The 13,660-nt window shown below is 54.3% G+C and overlaps 1 protein-coding gene and 1 long non-coding RNA gene across 5 annotated transcripts; one reads left to right on the top strand and one right to left on the bottom strand.

The window, feature by feature from the left end:
• Positions 1–1,693: 1,693 nt before the first annotated feature.
• Positions 1,694–9,754, bottom strand: LOC112927684 (melanoma-associated antigen 10-like). 4 transcript variants are annotated; one of them, XM_072743962.1, is made up of 5 exons: positions 9,658–9,754; positions 5,169–5,239; positions 4,727–4,828; positions 3,448–3,517; positions 1,694–3,370 (listed from the first exon to the last, which is right to left on the bottom strand). In XM_072743962.1, exon 5 carries the CDS (start codon positions 3,301–3,303, stop codon positions 2,248–2,250), a length of 1,056 nt encoding a protein of 351 aa, XP_072600063.1. In that variant the 5' UTR covers positions 3,304–3,370; positions 3,448–3,517; positions 4,727–4,828; positions 5,169–5,239; positions 9,658–9,754; the 3' UTR covers positions 1,694–2,247. The 4 variants fall into 4 exon arrangements, with proteins under 4 accessions (XP_072600063.1, XP_072600061.1, XP_072600062.1 ...); XM_072743960.1 differs by lacking the exon at positions 9,658–9,754 and adding an exon at positions 9,063–9,187 and having other exon boundaries at positions 5,174–5,247; XM_072743961.1 differs by having other exon boundaries at positions 1,694–3,517; positions 5,174–5,239; positions 9,658–9,744.
• On the top strand, positions 5,544–13,157 carry LOC112927683 (uncharacterized). The gene is made up of 3 exons (XR_011998216.1): positions 5,544–5,675; positions 6,878–6,956; positions 12,978–13,157. It is a non-coding gene; the product is annotated as an uncharacterized lncRNA (long non-coding RNA).
• Positions 13,158–13,660: the final 503 nt, after the last annotated feature.

Raw genomic sequence — 13,660 nt, 5'->3', positions numbered from 1 at the left:
AGGAGGAAATACTGGAGAAGATTAGGGGGGAGGTGGTGTAATTCAGAAAAGTGCTAGAACTGGACATAAATGATAGCTCCTGGGCAGAATCAGCTACTAAGGTATTAATAGGTTTCAGCACAGGATAAATAAAGTTCAGTCAGTTCCCAAATTATGTTTTATTCTCACTTCTTCTTCTTTCTTTAGGAGCTTGCTTTTAGTACGTTGTCTCCTGGTCCTTCTTTTTACTGCCTGAGAGACATTACAGAGTACTGGGAAGAGAATGGTGTAAGAGACAGAAGACCTGCCTCATGCTATAAGGATGTAAAGGAAAGTATCTGGGGGGCACCTAAGTGGCTCAGTTGGTTAAGCTTCTGCCTTCAGCTCAGGTCACCTTCCCAGGGTCCTGGGATCAAGCCCCACATCCGGCTCCCTGCTCAGCAGGGAGACTGCTTCTTCCTCCACCTGCCGCTCCCCCTCCTTGTGCTGTCAAATAAATAAAAATCTTGAAAGAAAGAAAGGAAGGAAAAGAAAGAAGAGTATCTGGTACAGTGCCTGGTATTTATCAGATCTTTAATAGCAGTTACTCCTAATATTATTTTGTCCCCAGACCTACTGCCCTCTCTTCTGGGATTGTATGTTTATCCAAGACATCTCAGATAACATGCAGCTAAATAGGAGTCAGAACGTCAAATTAGACAAAAATGCTGCTTCACAAATAAAACTCATTAAATTTTCCCTCTTAGAGAGTATATTAAGTTGGCTATGACTTGAGTCTTTCTCAGCTGATGTAACTCAAAAGTTCCCAAAATTTTTGAGTCAAAGACCAACTCCTTCCTTCCCTAGCTGTTCATCCATCCAAAACACGGTTTTCACTCATTTCACTCCCACCAAAACCTAGATTTGCTTAGATTTGGCCTAATTACACTCAAGATAACCTACCTTTAATGTTATTCTCTCTGGCTAGGGAAGAATGCCAGTTTAGTGGCTTCTGGGTACCACCTCAAGGGAGTATCACCCTATTCCCAAGAAATCATTGCAGATGATATATACAGAACACCTAGGTAAGTGCACTGTGTTAACTGCACTGAGACAAGCGTTCAGGACATCTTCCGTACCTGCCCCAGGTGGAAATCTCTCTCTAGTTTATCCACGATACAAAAGGAACTACTAAGCAGTTTTGTTTGCCAGACTTTTCTGTCACTTCCAGAACACATCACCTGATAGTGTGGCCTTTGCTACCACCCACAGCAGAAATTGCAGTTTCCCAAAGCCCTACACTGCCTCAGCTTAGGGCATTTCTACTTGCCTACTCACATCTGGAGATCCACCTCCTTTCCCCTTTTAAGATTTTATTGACTTATTCATGAGAGACACAGAGAGAGAGGCAGAGACACAGGCAGAGAGAGAAGCAGCCCCCCCTGCGGGGAGGCCAATGCAGGACTTGATCCCAGGACCCCGGGATCAGGACCTGAGCCAAAGGCAGACGTTCAAGCACTGAGCCACCCAGGTGCCCCTCACTCCTTGTTTTTACCTGTTCTTTAGGCATTGGAGTACATCTCATCATCTCCTGAAGTTTGCTGCTCCTAGCATCTACCATTTTATGATTAGACATGGTTCTTGCTTATCCTAGTATTTCCACTATTAATATAGTGCTTTCCAAGGAGAAAATATCCAATTAATGTTTGGTGAATAAATGAGACAAAAGGCAGGGTTTTTTAAAATAAGATTTATTGAAATTACACCTACTTTTCTTCAGCGAGCCAAACAAATCCATGTACGTATCTTTTAGTTTTACAGAACGACAAACTAAAGTGGTTAAGGGAATCCAAAATTTAACCACCTTTTACACTTTTTTCTCCATTTTCTTTCACATTTCCAAGGAAATTCCCATTTCAGTGTCATATCATCTTGTTCCAGGTCATAAAATAAGATGGAACATTTCCCAGTTTCTTTGTAAAATATAAAAACTCCTATTCTTAAATCTGATAAACAGCAATAAATGTGTAACAAATTCATTTATATACTTAGATTCTAAAGCTAAAAAATCTTCTATTACAAAATAGCATTTGAAAAATACCAAAAGGAAAAAAAAAAGGTAAACCTCCAAATAATCCATATAGAACAGGAACACAAACTTGTACACTGTGTTCTCCCCAGCCAGACCCTGACCCTCTTCTACCTCAGAGCTAGGACTGCCCTCTTCAAATACAAAGTGAATATTTGGTGTCACCCTTCAGTTGGGGCAGGAGAAGCTGATGGCCAATGCTATGCAATGTTTACGGCGGAAGTATTATTCACAGAACCAACTCCGTCCTGGGCCTTCTCTTTCTCATCTTTTAAAGCCTTCTCATACCAGTGTGAGAAGGAAATGGAGTCAATCCCTTTGATCTTAGCCAAAAACTCTAGAACTTTAATCTTACTGGTTTCAGCATGAGCCCTGGGACCCCACAGGAATTCATAGCATGGAGGATCCCTGTTAGGCATCTGCCGATACTCCAGGTAATTTTCCTGCACCCAATCTCTGGTGATGAGCTTCCTGGGCTCCCCATAAAGGAAATGCTCCCTCCCAGCATACACTCCCATTATATTCAGAAAATCCCAGATGTCTTCCTCAAGGGCACAATTGCCCTCCATGAAGATCACACCCAGGATGATTATCAGGAGACCGTTTTTAGGCATACTCTGGTTGTTGCTAAGCATCTCCTCATGACTGAAATCTAGTGAATTGACAAGGATATAGGAGTGGGTGGTGGGGTTCAGTTCCTTCAGATCAATGCCAGAGATTACCTCCAAGCACTTGGTAGCTTTCCTAAAGATCACAGAGAATTGTGTCTTGTACCTTTCGGCGACAAACTTCACCATTTCTGCCTCTGTGACGGACTCCTTCAATCGATACTTGAGGATCAAATAACGCACCAAATCAGCCACTGACTCATCTAGCGGATCTCTGGGAGAATATTCAGCATCTTTTGAGGTCTGTGGGGAACTTGAACCCTGCTCTTGGCTGTTGCAGACTCCATTTGATGTGCTGCATGATGCAGAGAAGGAGCAGGAGCTCTGAGGACTCTGAGGAGGACTCAGTGTTGCAGCAGGGTTCTCTTCCTCCTCTGAAGAGGCTGGGATCACAGGAGAGGAAGGCGGGGAGAAGGAGGTGGAGGGGTAGGAGAAGGTGAAAGAGCAAGAGGAAACCGAAGTAGTCTCGTCTTCCTCCTCCTCCTCCTCAGATGTGAGAACACATGCTACTGCCAGGTCTTGTATTTCATGTGGGGCCTGAAAGTCTGGCTCAAATGTGAGGTGCAGAGGCTTTAAAGAGTGAGGCATGATGACACTGCTTGGAAGAAGCAGGCAGATGTATGAGCAAGATGATAAGAGATGGGGTACCACAGGCCTGTGAGAGGGAGGAAGAGGCTTAGTGGTCTCAGCAGAGAAACACACCCTTGGCAGCTCTGACAAAGGCCAACTTACAGGCTCTTCAGGGGGTGCTCTAGGGCCTCACAGGGTTCTTGTCCTGCTGAATGGTTTGTCTCCTAGAAACCTGTAGGAGGATATGGAAGCTCTTCAGGCTGTAGCCAGCCCAGCTCAAGGCTTCCAGAGCTGGCTGTGGGCAGGTGAAGTCAGGCACTCTGGAGTCCCTTCTGTTCTGACATGGGTTGAGTCCTCAGTAGACATTCAGGGTGCGAACCTCACCTTGGCTCCTACCACTGCCTGGGCCTCCTCTGCTCTGCTTACCTGAAGACAAGTGCCTCATACCAAGACCTCACCGCATGGTTCCTGGAATACTGGACAGGCTCGGGGGGTCAGACTCTGGGAGGTCCCTCCTGTTCTGCAGTGGATGATCCCCTCTGCGCTAAGGTTCTCAATTTTCCCCTAACAAGGCCTGCCCACTGCCCCCCAATCACGGCCAACCCCTCCCCAACTTCCCTGCCTCTGCTAGCCTAAGGCAAAATTTTTGGAACAGGAGATCATATTCCTGAAACCAATGAGGAGGAAGTAAAAAAGCAACACATCTGACCATACAAGCCCAGGGCTTCCCTGGATCACAGCAAGGGTGGCCAAAGTCTGTGGGATTCCCTCTCTCCTGGCTGAGGGTTTCCCTCATCCTTCACACTGATGCCTGGTAGAGCCTGGGACCCCTTCCTCTGCTGTCCTGACTCTACCCCTTCAGAACAAGCCTTCAACACTGCCCTGAAACCACCAAGAAGGGACTGAGAACACGCTGTATCTATCCACTATGCCCCAGGGCCTCCCACAGCTGACAGCAGGGGCAGGATAGGGCTGGGTACGCCTTTGGCCTTCACCCTAACCTAAACTCTGGCAGAGCCTAGGACTCCTCTGCTCACCTGACGCGGCTCCTCCTCAGAGCAATGCCCTCACCTCTCTGAGAACCACCACACAAAAAGGAGACGGCACCACATCTTGCCACCTTTGCTAGATTCTTCCAGAGCTGACAGCAAGGGCAGGGCCCCCCTGTTCTGTGGTGGGGCTATCTTGAATCCTCCCTCATGGCATTCATCTTTGCTCCTGGCATGGCCTGAGCTACTCCCTGCTGACTGAACATCACCCCCTCAGATCATGACCTCATCTCTCTGGGACACCGCCCTCACCCTTGGGAAAATGCTAGACACTATATCCAGACAACCCTGCTTGGGTTATCCCAGGGCCGAGAATAAAAGACAGCCAGACTTTATTCGGTCTCTTCTTTCTGGGGTGGGAAATACCCTTGCTCCTCACCAAAGGTCCTTACCTTGACTCTGGTAGAGCTTAGGACTCCTCCCTCTTCTGACCTGATGTGGCTTCTTCAGTCGACCTGCCTTCACACTCAGACTAAGGACCTCAGCTCCAGGTCCTTCAAGACAAAAATGAAGAGACATCACAGCCAGCCCCCCTTCTCAGGGTCTCCCCAGCTGACAGCAGGGGTTAGGCCCCATCTGTCACAGTTTGGGGGAGGGAGGGTTCCCTCTGCCTTCCCTTAAGGTATTCCATACTTGTGTCAGGGCTTGGGCCCACTTCCTCTGGTGACCTGAAACCACCCTTTCAGACCAAGGTCACAGGAAGTGATGGTGTACCACATCTGGGCATTCCTGCCCAGATCCTCCCAGTGTGGGCAGTGGACACATGGTGGAGTTTCTGTGAGGTTCCTTCTATCTTGGTAGGGGGTACCCATAGTCTTCCTTCAAAGTACTTACCTTACCTTGACTTGTCACAGATCCTGGGACTCCTCCCTCTGCTGTTGTCACCAGCTCAGACCTTCACCTCCCTGGGATACTCCAAACAAAAGTAAAAAGACACCAAATCCAGCCACTCCTGCCCGGGGTCCATTCCAGCATGGTGAATATACCCAAACCTCCCTCAGGATATTCATCTGCACTCCTGGTAAGGCCTGTCCTAGCCTCTGCTGACCTTAAGTCTCTCCCTCCAACCAAGACCTCACCTCCATGAACCACTCTATCCCCTTGATTCTTGGTAGAGTCTGCAGCAGAAGTGAGAGTTCCTCCCACCTGGCCACCCCTGCTCAGATCTTCCCAGGACTGAGATTCTGTGGGGTCCTCTTTTTCAGGAAGGGGGGCTTAGGTTTCACCAAGAGTCCTTACCTTGATTCCTGACAGAGCCTAGGACTCCTCCCTCTTCTGAACTGATGTGTCACCTCCTCAGACCAAGATCCTCACCTCTCTAAGACTCTCTCCCAGACAAAAGTAAGGAAATGTCTCATCTAACCAACCTTGTCTGTGGACTCTTGGGGTTGACAGGAGGGGCAGGGCTGGGGCCTCTTCTCCCTTGGGGTATTTTCAGGGCAAGCCAAGACCACATCACATCTACCTGAGGTGGCAGGTCCTCTCAATCCTCCCTCATGGTCCTCTCCTTGATGCCTGGCAGGGCCTGGACTATACTATCAACCTGAGGTTACAACCCCCAGAAAAAGCCTCTCCTCCCTCAGACTCCCAAAGTGGAAATCAGGAAGCACTCTTTATTTGGCAACCCTGCTGTGGAGCTTTCCAAAGATGACAGCAGGGGCAAGTTTCTGTAAGACATCTCTTTATAGCATGAGAGATCCTCTAAATCCTCCCTTAGAGTCCTTATCTTGATACCTGGCAGAGTGCAGTGCTCCTCCCTTGGCTGCACTCAGGCTACACCCATCAGACCAAGGTCCTTACTTCCATGGGACCCCCCAAAACAGAAAAAAAGGAAGGGTGGCTACATTCAGTAACCATACCCCTGGCCCTCCCATGTTGACAGCAAGGGTAGAGAAGCACTGGGTCGGGCAGCCCTGGTGGTGCAGTGGTTTAGCGCTGCCTGCAGCCCAGGGTGTGATCCTGGAGACCCGGGATCGAGTCCCACATCAGGCTCCCTGAATGGAGCCTGCTTCTCCCTCTGCCTGTGTCTCTGTCTCTCTCTGTGTGCATCTCTCATGAATAAATAAATAAAATCTTAAAGAAAAAAAAGAGAAGCACTGGGTCCCATCTGCTCTGGTGAAGGGGATGCTCTGAGTCCTTAAATTGACCCGTGGTGGGGCCTGAGACTCCTCCATGAAGCTGCCCTTGCCCCTTCACACCTAGGTCTTCATTTCCCTAAGAACTTCCAAATAAAAGTAAAGAGAAGACACATCCTGCCACGTCCTAGGGCTCACAGCAGAGGCTGAATCCCATCTGTTCTGCAGCGGGGTGGGGGGGGGATATCTTCTATCCTCCTTCAAGGTATTCATATTGCTCCCTCAAACAAAGGCCTCACTGCCATGAGGCAAGCCCCACCACTTCCCGGAAGAATTGATGGAACACCACATCTGACCACCATTGCCTGAATCCTCCCTTGGCTGGTGGCAAGTGCAGAAAGGGGCCCCCGCTCTGCAGTAGAAGGTCCCATTTTCCATCCTAAAAGTGTTCATGTTTATTCCTGACAGGGACTGCACCCCTTCCCTTCTGCTGACCTGAGGATGGTTCATCACCCCATGGCCACCAACTCCTTGAGATGCCAGAGAAGTAAGTTGGGGGGATAAAGAATTGCCCCTGTGCTCCACACCCGGCTGCAGTCTTCTCAGGACTAGCATGAGGGCAAGGTTCTTTATTCTTTTTCTTTTCTTTTCTTTTCTTTTCTTTTTCTTTTCCTTAGGGCAGGCTCTCATGGGACCCTCACTGTCTGGACTGGGAGGTCCCTGCACTTTGCCCTCAGAGTCCTCACCTTGATGCATGGCAGGGCCTACAACCCCTCCCTCTACTGACCTGAGTCTGCACCTCTCAGAAAAGGCCCATTCCCTCAGGCTCGAAAGATGGACGTCCAGATACACCACACCCAGAGCCCTGCATGGAGCCTCCCAGGCAGAAAACAGGGACAGGGGAGGAGCGCTGGGGTACTGCTCTGCAGCCAGAGCTCCCCTCAGTCCTTCCTCAGAGTCCTCACTTTAGCGCCTGCCAGGACCTGGGACTCCTCCCTCTGGCAATCTGAATCGGCTTTGGTCAGAAAAAGCTTCACATCTCTCAGACTCCCAAGATGGGGGTCTGGATAAAACACATCCGGGGGGGATCCCTGGGTGGCGCAGCGGTTTGGCGCCTGCCTTTGGCCCAAGGCGCGATCCTGGAGACCCGGGATCGAATCCCATGTCGGGCTCCCGGTGCATGGAGCCTGCTTCTCCCTCTGCCTATGTCTATGCCTCTCTCTCTCTCTCTGTATGACTATCATAAATAAATAAAAAAATAATAATAATAAATAAAAAATAATAAAAAATAAAACACATCCGGGGCCCTAAGTGGGGCCTCCAGGGATTTAAAAACTGGGCGGAGTGGGGGCAGCACATCCACTGCGCGGTGAGAGGCCTCCTCCCTCGAGGTCTTCACCTTGTGCGGGCAAGACTTGGAACTTGTCCTTCTGCTGACCCGAGTCTGGCCCTAACTAACAAGTCTCACGTCCCTCAGACTCCCAAAACGGAAGTCAGGACTCGTGCCCACGGTTTCTCGGCGGTAAGAGAAGTGCATGGCAGGGCTTGCCAGCTTGCCGCCCCCCACCCCGCGCACATCTCTATTTGCAGTGAAGAGAGCCTCCACCCCTTCAGGATAGTCACCTCGCGCCTGGGGATGCATGAGGCTGGGCCGTCACTCCACTGACCTGAGACGGGGCCCTTCAGTCTCAAACCCCTCTGCCGCCCAACTTAAGTCACGAAACGCTGTATCTCACCCCTCAATTGGGCGTTTCCTGGGTTGATGTTTGGGCGAGCAACAGCCCCTACACCTCTGTGGAAGGGCCTCTCGACCTCCGCCCTCAGGGTCCTCACCTTGAAGCCTCGCAGAGCCCAGGATTTCTCCCACATTTGACTGAAATCCGCAACCCTCAAGAAAGGCCCAGGCTGCCCAGGATCCCAAGACAAAAGTACCCAGGGGCCACATCCGAACACCCGTGCCCGCCGCTTTCCGGGACCAATGGCGCCGACAGCCGACGTCGGCCCCCACCCTGTGCCAGGGGAAGCCTCCCGCTCTCCCTCAGGGTCCTCACCTCGAGCCCTTGCAGAACCTAGGCTTCCTCGGTCTCTGGACCTAAGTCTGCTCGGCTCGGAGCCAGCCTCACGTCCCTCACAGTCCCGACTGAGAGGGCGGCCACGCTGCACAGGGTCTCCCGGGTTGGCTGCAGGGGCAGGGCGGGGCTAGAGGTCCGCTACACGGAGTGGGCGGTGCCTTCACGGCTCCACCCCCCGGCCCAGGCCTTCAGCCTGATGATTGGCCAGGCGGCCTATGACCCCTCCCTCTAGTGACCTGTGGCCCCTTCCCCCACAGAAGTCAGCAACTGGAACATCCGGGAACCCTGCCTGGTCTCTTCAGGGTGGCCGTGGGGGCCCTTAAATGTGAAGGGGGGGTGCTCCTCTCACCCCCCTCTGAACCCTCCTCTAGTGATGCCAAGTCCTGAGACTCGTCCCTCCCCTGACCACAGTCAGGCCCCTTGGACGAAGCCTCACATCCCACGCGTCTCAAAATGAAACTCACGAGAGGCCACATCCGAATACCAGTGCCCGCCACTTTCCGGGACCAATGGCACCGGCAGCCGACGTCGGCCCCCACCTCTGCCAGGGGAAGCCTCCGGCTCTCCCTCAGGGTCCTCACCTCGAGCCCTTGCAGAACCTAGGCTTCCTCGGTCTCTGGACCTGTCAGCTTGGCTCGGAGCCAGCCTCACCTTCCTCACAGTCCCGACTGAAAGGGCGGCCACGCTGCACAGGGTCTCCCGGGTTGGCTGCAGGGGCAGGGCGGGGCTTAGAGGTCCTCTACACGGAGTGGGCGGTGCCTTCACGGCTCCACCCCCCCGCCCGGGCCTTCAGCCTGATGATTGGCCAGGCGGCCTATGACCCCTCCCTCTAGTGACCTGTGGCCCCTCCCCCCACAGAAGTCAGCAACTGGAACATCCGGGGACCCTGCCTGGTCTCTTCAGGTTGGCCGTGGGGGCCCTTAAACTGTTGGGGGGTGCTCCTCTCGCCCCCCTCTGAGCCCTCCTTTAGTGATGCCAAGCCCTGAGACTCGTCCCTCCCCTGACCACAGGCCTCTTGGACGAAGCCTCACGTCCCACGCGTCTCAAAACGAAACTCACGAGAGGCCACATCCCAACACCCGTGCCCGCCACTTTCCGGGACCAATGGCACCGGCCTCCGACCTCAGCCCGCACCTCTGCCAGGGGAAGCCTCCCAGTCTCCCTCAGGGTCCTCACCTCGAGCCCTTGCAGAACCTAGGCTTCCTCGGTCTCTGGACCTAAGTCAGCTTGGCTCGGAGCCAGCCTCACGTTCCTCACAGTCCCGACTGAAAGGGCGGCCACGCTGCACAGCGTCTCCCGGGTTGGCGGCGGGGCGGGGCTTAGAGGTCCGCTACACGGAGTGGGCGGTGCCTTCACGGCTCCACCCCCCCACCCAGGCCTTCAGCCTGATGATTGGCCAGGCGGCCTATGACCCCTCCCTCTAGTGACCTGTGGCCCCTCCCCCCACAGAAGTCAGCAACTGTAACATCCGGGGACCCTGCCTGGTCTCTTCAGGGTGGCCGTGGGGGCCCTTAAACTGTTGGGGGGTGCTCCTCTCGCCCCCCTCTGAACCCTCCTCTAGTGATGCCAAGTCCTGAGACTCGTCCCTCCCCTGACCACAGGCCTCTTGGACGAAGCCTCACGTCCCACGCGTCTCAAAATGAAACTCACGAGAGGCCACATCCGAACACCCGTGCCCGCCACTTTCCGGGACCAATGGCACCGGCCTCGGACCTCAGCCCGCACCTCTGCCAGGGGAAGCCTCCGGCTCTCCCTCAGGGTCCTCACCTCGAGCCCTTGCAGAACCTAGGCTTCCTCGGTCTCTGGACCTGTCAGCTTGGCTCGGAGCCAGCCTCACCTTCCTCACAGTCCCGACTGAAAGGGCGGCCACGCTGCACAGGGTCTCCCGGGTTGGCTGCAGGGGCAGGGCAGGGCTTAGAGGTCCTCTACACGGAGTGGGCGGTGCCTTCACGGCTCCACCCCCCCGCCCGGGCCTTCAGCCTGATGATTGGCCAGGCGGCCTATGACCCCTCCCTCTAGTGACCTGTGGCCCCTTCCCCCACAGAAGTCAGCAACTGGAACATCCGGGGATCCTGCCTGGTCTCTTCAGGTTGGCCGTGGGGGCCCTTAAACTGTTGGGGGGTGCTCCTCTCGCCCCCCTCTGAGCCCTCCTTTAGTAATGCCAAGCCCTGAGACTCGTCCCTCCCCTGACCACAGGCCTCTTGGACGAAGCCTCACGTCCCACGCGTCTCAAAACGAAACTCACGAGAGGCCACATCCCAACACCCGTGCCCGCCACTTTCCGGGACCAATGGCACCGGCCTCCGACCTCGGCCCGCACCTCTGCCAGGGGAAGCCTCCGGCTCTCCCTCAGGGTCCTCACCTCGAGCCCTTGCAGAACCTAGGCTTCCTCGGTCTCTGGACCTAAGTCAGCTTGGCTCGGAGCCAGCCTCACGTTCCTCACAGTCCCGACTGAAAGGGCGGCCACGCTGCACAGCGTCTCCCGGGTTGGCGGCGGGGCGGGGCTTAGAGGTCCGCTACACGGAGTGGGCGGTGCCTTCACGGCTCCACCCCCCCACCCAGGCCTTCAGCCTGATGATTGGCAAGGCGGCCTATGACCCCTCCCTCTAGTGACCTGTGGCCCCTCCCCCCACAGAAGTCAGCAACTGTAACATCCGGGGACCCTGCCTGGTCTCTTCAGGGTGGCCGTGGGGGCCCTTAAACTGTTGGGGGGTGCTCCTCTCGCCCCCCTCTGAACCCTCCTCTAGTGATGCCAAGTCCTGAGACTCGTCCCTCCCCTGACCACAGGCCTCTTGGACGAAGCCTCACGTCCCACGCGTCTCAAAATGAAACTCACGAGAGGCCACATCCGAACACCCGTGCCCGCCACTTTCCGGGACCAATGGCACCGGCCTCGGACCGCAGCCTGCACCTCTGCCAGGGGAAGCCTCCGGCTCTCCCTCAGGGTCCTCACCTCGAGCCCTTGCAGAACCTAGGCTTCCTCGGTCTCTGGACCTGTCAGCTTGGCTCGGAGCCAGCCTCACCTTCCTCACAGTCCCGACTGAAAGGGCGGCCACGCTGCACAGGGTCTCCCGGTTTGGCTGCAGGGGCAGGGCAGGGCTTAGAGGTCCTCTACACGGAGTGGGCGGTGCCTTCACGGCTCCACCCCCCCGCCCGGGCCTTCAGCCTGATGATTGGCCAGGCGGCCTATGACCCCTCCCTCTAGTGACCTGTGGCCCCTTCCCCCACAGAAGTCAGCAACTGGAACATCCGGGGACCCTGCCTGGTCTCTTCAGGTTGGCCGTGGGGGCCCTTAAACTGTTGGGGGGTGCTCCTCTCGCCCCCCTCTGAGCCCTCCTTTAGTAATGCCAAGCCCTGAGACTCGTCCCTCCCCTGACCACAGGCCTCTTGGACGAAGCCTCACGTCCCATGCGTCTCAAAACGAAACTCACGAGAGGCCACATCCCAACACCCGTGCCCGCCACTTTCCGGGACCAATGGCACCGGCCTCCGACCTCGGCCCGCACCTCTGCCAGGGGAAGCCTCCGGCTCTCCCTCAGGGTCCTCACCTCGAGCCCTTGCAGAACCTAGGCTTCCTCGGTCTCTGGACCTAAGTCAGCTTGGCTCGGAGCCAGCCTCACGTTCCTCACAGTCCCGACTGAAAGGGCGGCCACGCTGCACAGGGTCTCCCGGGTTGGCGGCGGGGCGGGGCTTAGAGGTCCGCTACACGGAGTGGGCGGTGCCTTCACGGCTCCACCCCCCCACCCGGGCCTTCAGCCTGATGATTGGCCAGGCGGCCTATGACCCCTCCCTCTAGTGACCTGTGGCCCCTCCCCCCACAGAAGTCAGCAACTGTAACATCCGGGGACCCTGCCTGGTCTCTTCAGGGTGGCCGTGGGGGCCCTTAAACTGTTGGGGGGTGCTCCTCTCGCCCCCCTCTGAGCCCTCCTTTAGTAATGCCAAGTCCTGAGACTCGTCCCTCCCCTGACCACAGGCCTCTTGGACGAAGCCTCACGTCCCACGCGTCTCAAAACGAAACTCACGAGAGGCCACATCCCAACACCCGTGCCCGCCACTTTCCGGGACCAATGGCACCGGCCTCCGACCTCGGCCCGCACCTCTGCCAGGGGAAGCCTCCGGCTCTCCCTCAGGGTCTTCACCCCGAGCCCTTGCAGAACCTAGGCTTCCTCGGTCTCTCTCCAGACCTAGGTCTGCTCGGCTCGGAGCCAGCCTCACGTGCCTCACAGTCCCAACTCGAAAGGGCGGCCACGCCACACACATGGGAACCCTGCTCGGGGTCTCCCGGGTTGGCCGCAGGGGCGGGGCGGGGCCAGGACCGCACGTGGGGTGGGAAAAAACCCCTCAGTCCTAGCTCAGTCCTAGCTCAGGCCAGTCCTGACTCCTGGCCCTGCCCGAGCCACTTCCCTCTCTGGAGCTGAGCTCCCTGGCCCCGAAGGAAGCCCTTCCCCTTCCTGAGAACATCAAGGTGATATTTGTTTTTATTCTCCCTTCTACAGTTTTCTGGGCGAAGACAGGAGCTGAAACTCTGTTGTCATCTTGACATCTACAGGTAAGGCCTTAAGTCTGTAAATAAGAACTGACACCTTTATAATGATGTGCATCCCATCAATGAATATGATACACTGCTCTGTTTGTTTGGGACTTATTTTACCTGAATCTGTCAGTAAACGTTTATAGTTGCCTCCATAAAGATCTCATACATTTTTGTCATGATCCGTTTAAGGTAATTTTTGGATTTTGTTGCTGTTACAAATGAGATCTTTTCCTTCGCATGTTCTAATTGGCTCTTGTGTGGCAAGGCTCTTGCTTTTTCTACAGTGAGCTTAAACTATTTCTCTGAGATTTCTATTCATTTGAATATTCCACATACTTACTTATTCCTTAGAATTTCCTACATAGGTGATCATATCACCAAACAGTATCTTTCTTTTCAGTATTCATACCTCTTACTTAGATATCCACAGCTCTGGCTTTTTGTTCCAGTGTGGTTTTGAACAGTAGAGGTGATAGCATATATCTATGTCTTTTCCTAGACTTTAATGGAAATAAATGCTTGTAGCATTTCACATTAATATCTGTTTGCTGTAAAAAAAATATATATATCTGTTTGCTGTAGATTTTAGGCGATGGAAATTCCCTTGTGATCTTAGCTTGCTAAGAGATTTCCCATGAACTTGTG

This window comes from Vulpes vulpes, chromosome X, assembly GCF_048418805.1.
Source record: "Vulpes vulpes isolate BD-2025 chromosome X, VulVul3, whole genome shotgun sequence".
In the NCBI taxonomy this organism is placed as follows: domain Eukaryota; kingdom Metazoa; phylum Chordata; class Mammalia; order Carnivora; family Canidae; genus Vulpes; species Vulpes vulpes.
The sequence above is the reverse complement of the archived record's forward strand: the minus strand, read 5'-3'. Positions and strand labels throughout refer to the sequence as shown.

Bases quoted from the DNA above. Each gene is read 5' to 3' on its own strand.
- LOC112927684 (XM_072743962.1), bottom strand. From the start codon at position 3,303: ATGCCTCACTCTTTAAAGCCTCTGCACCTCACATTTGAGCCAGACTTT.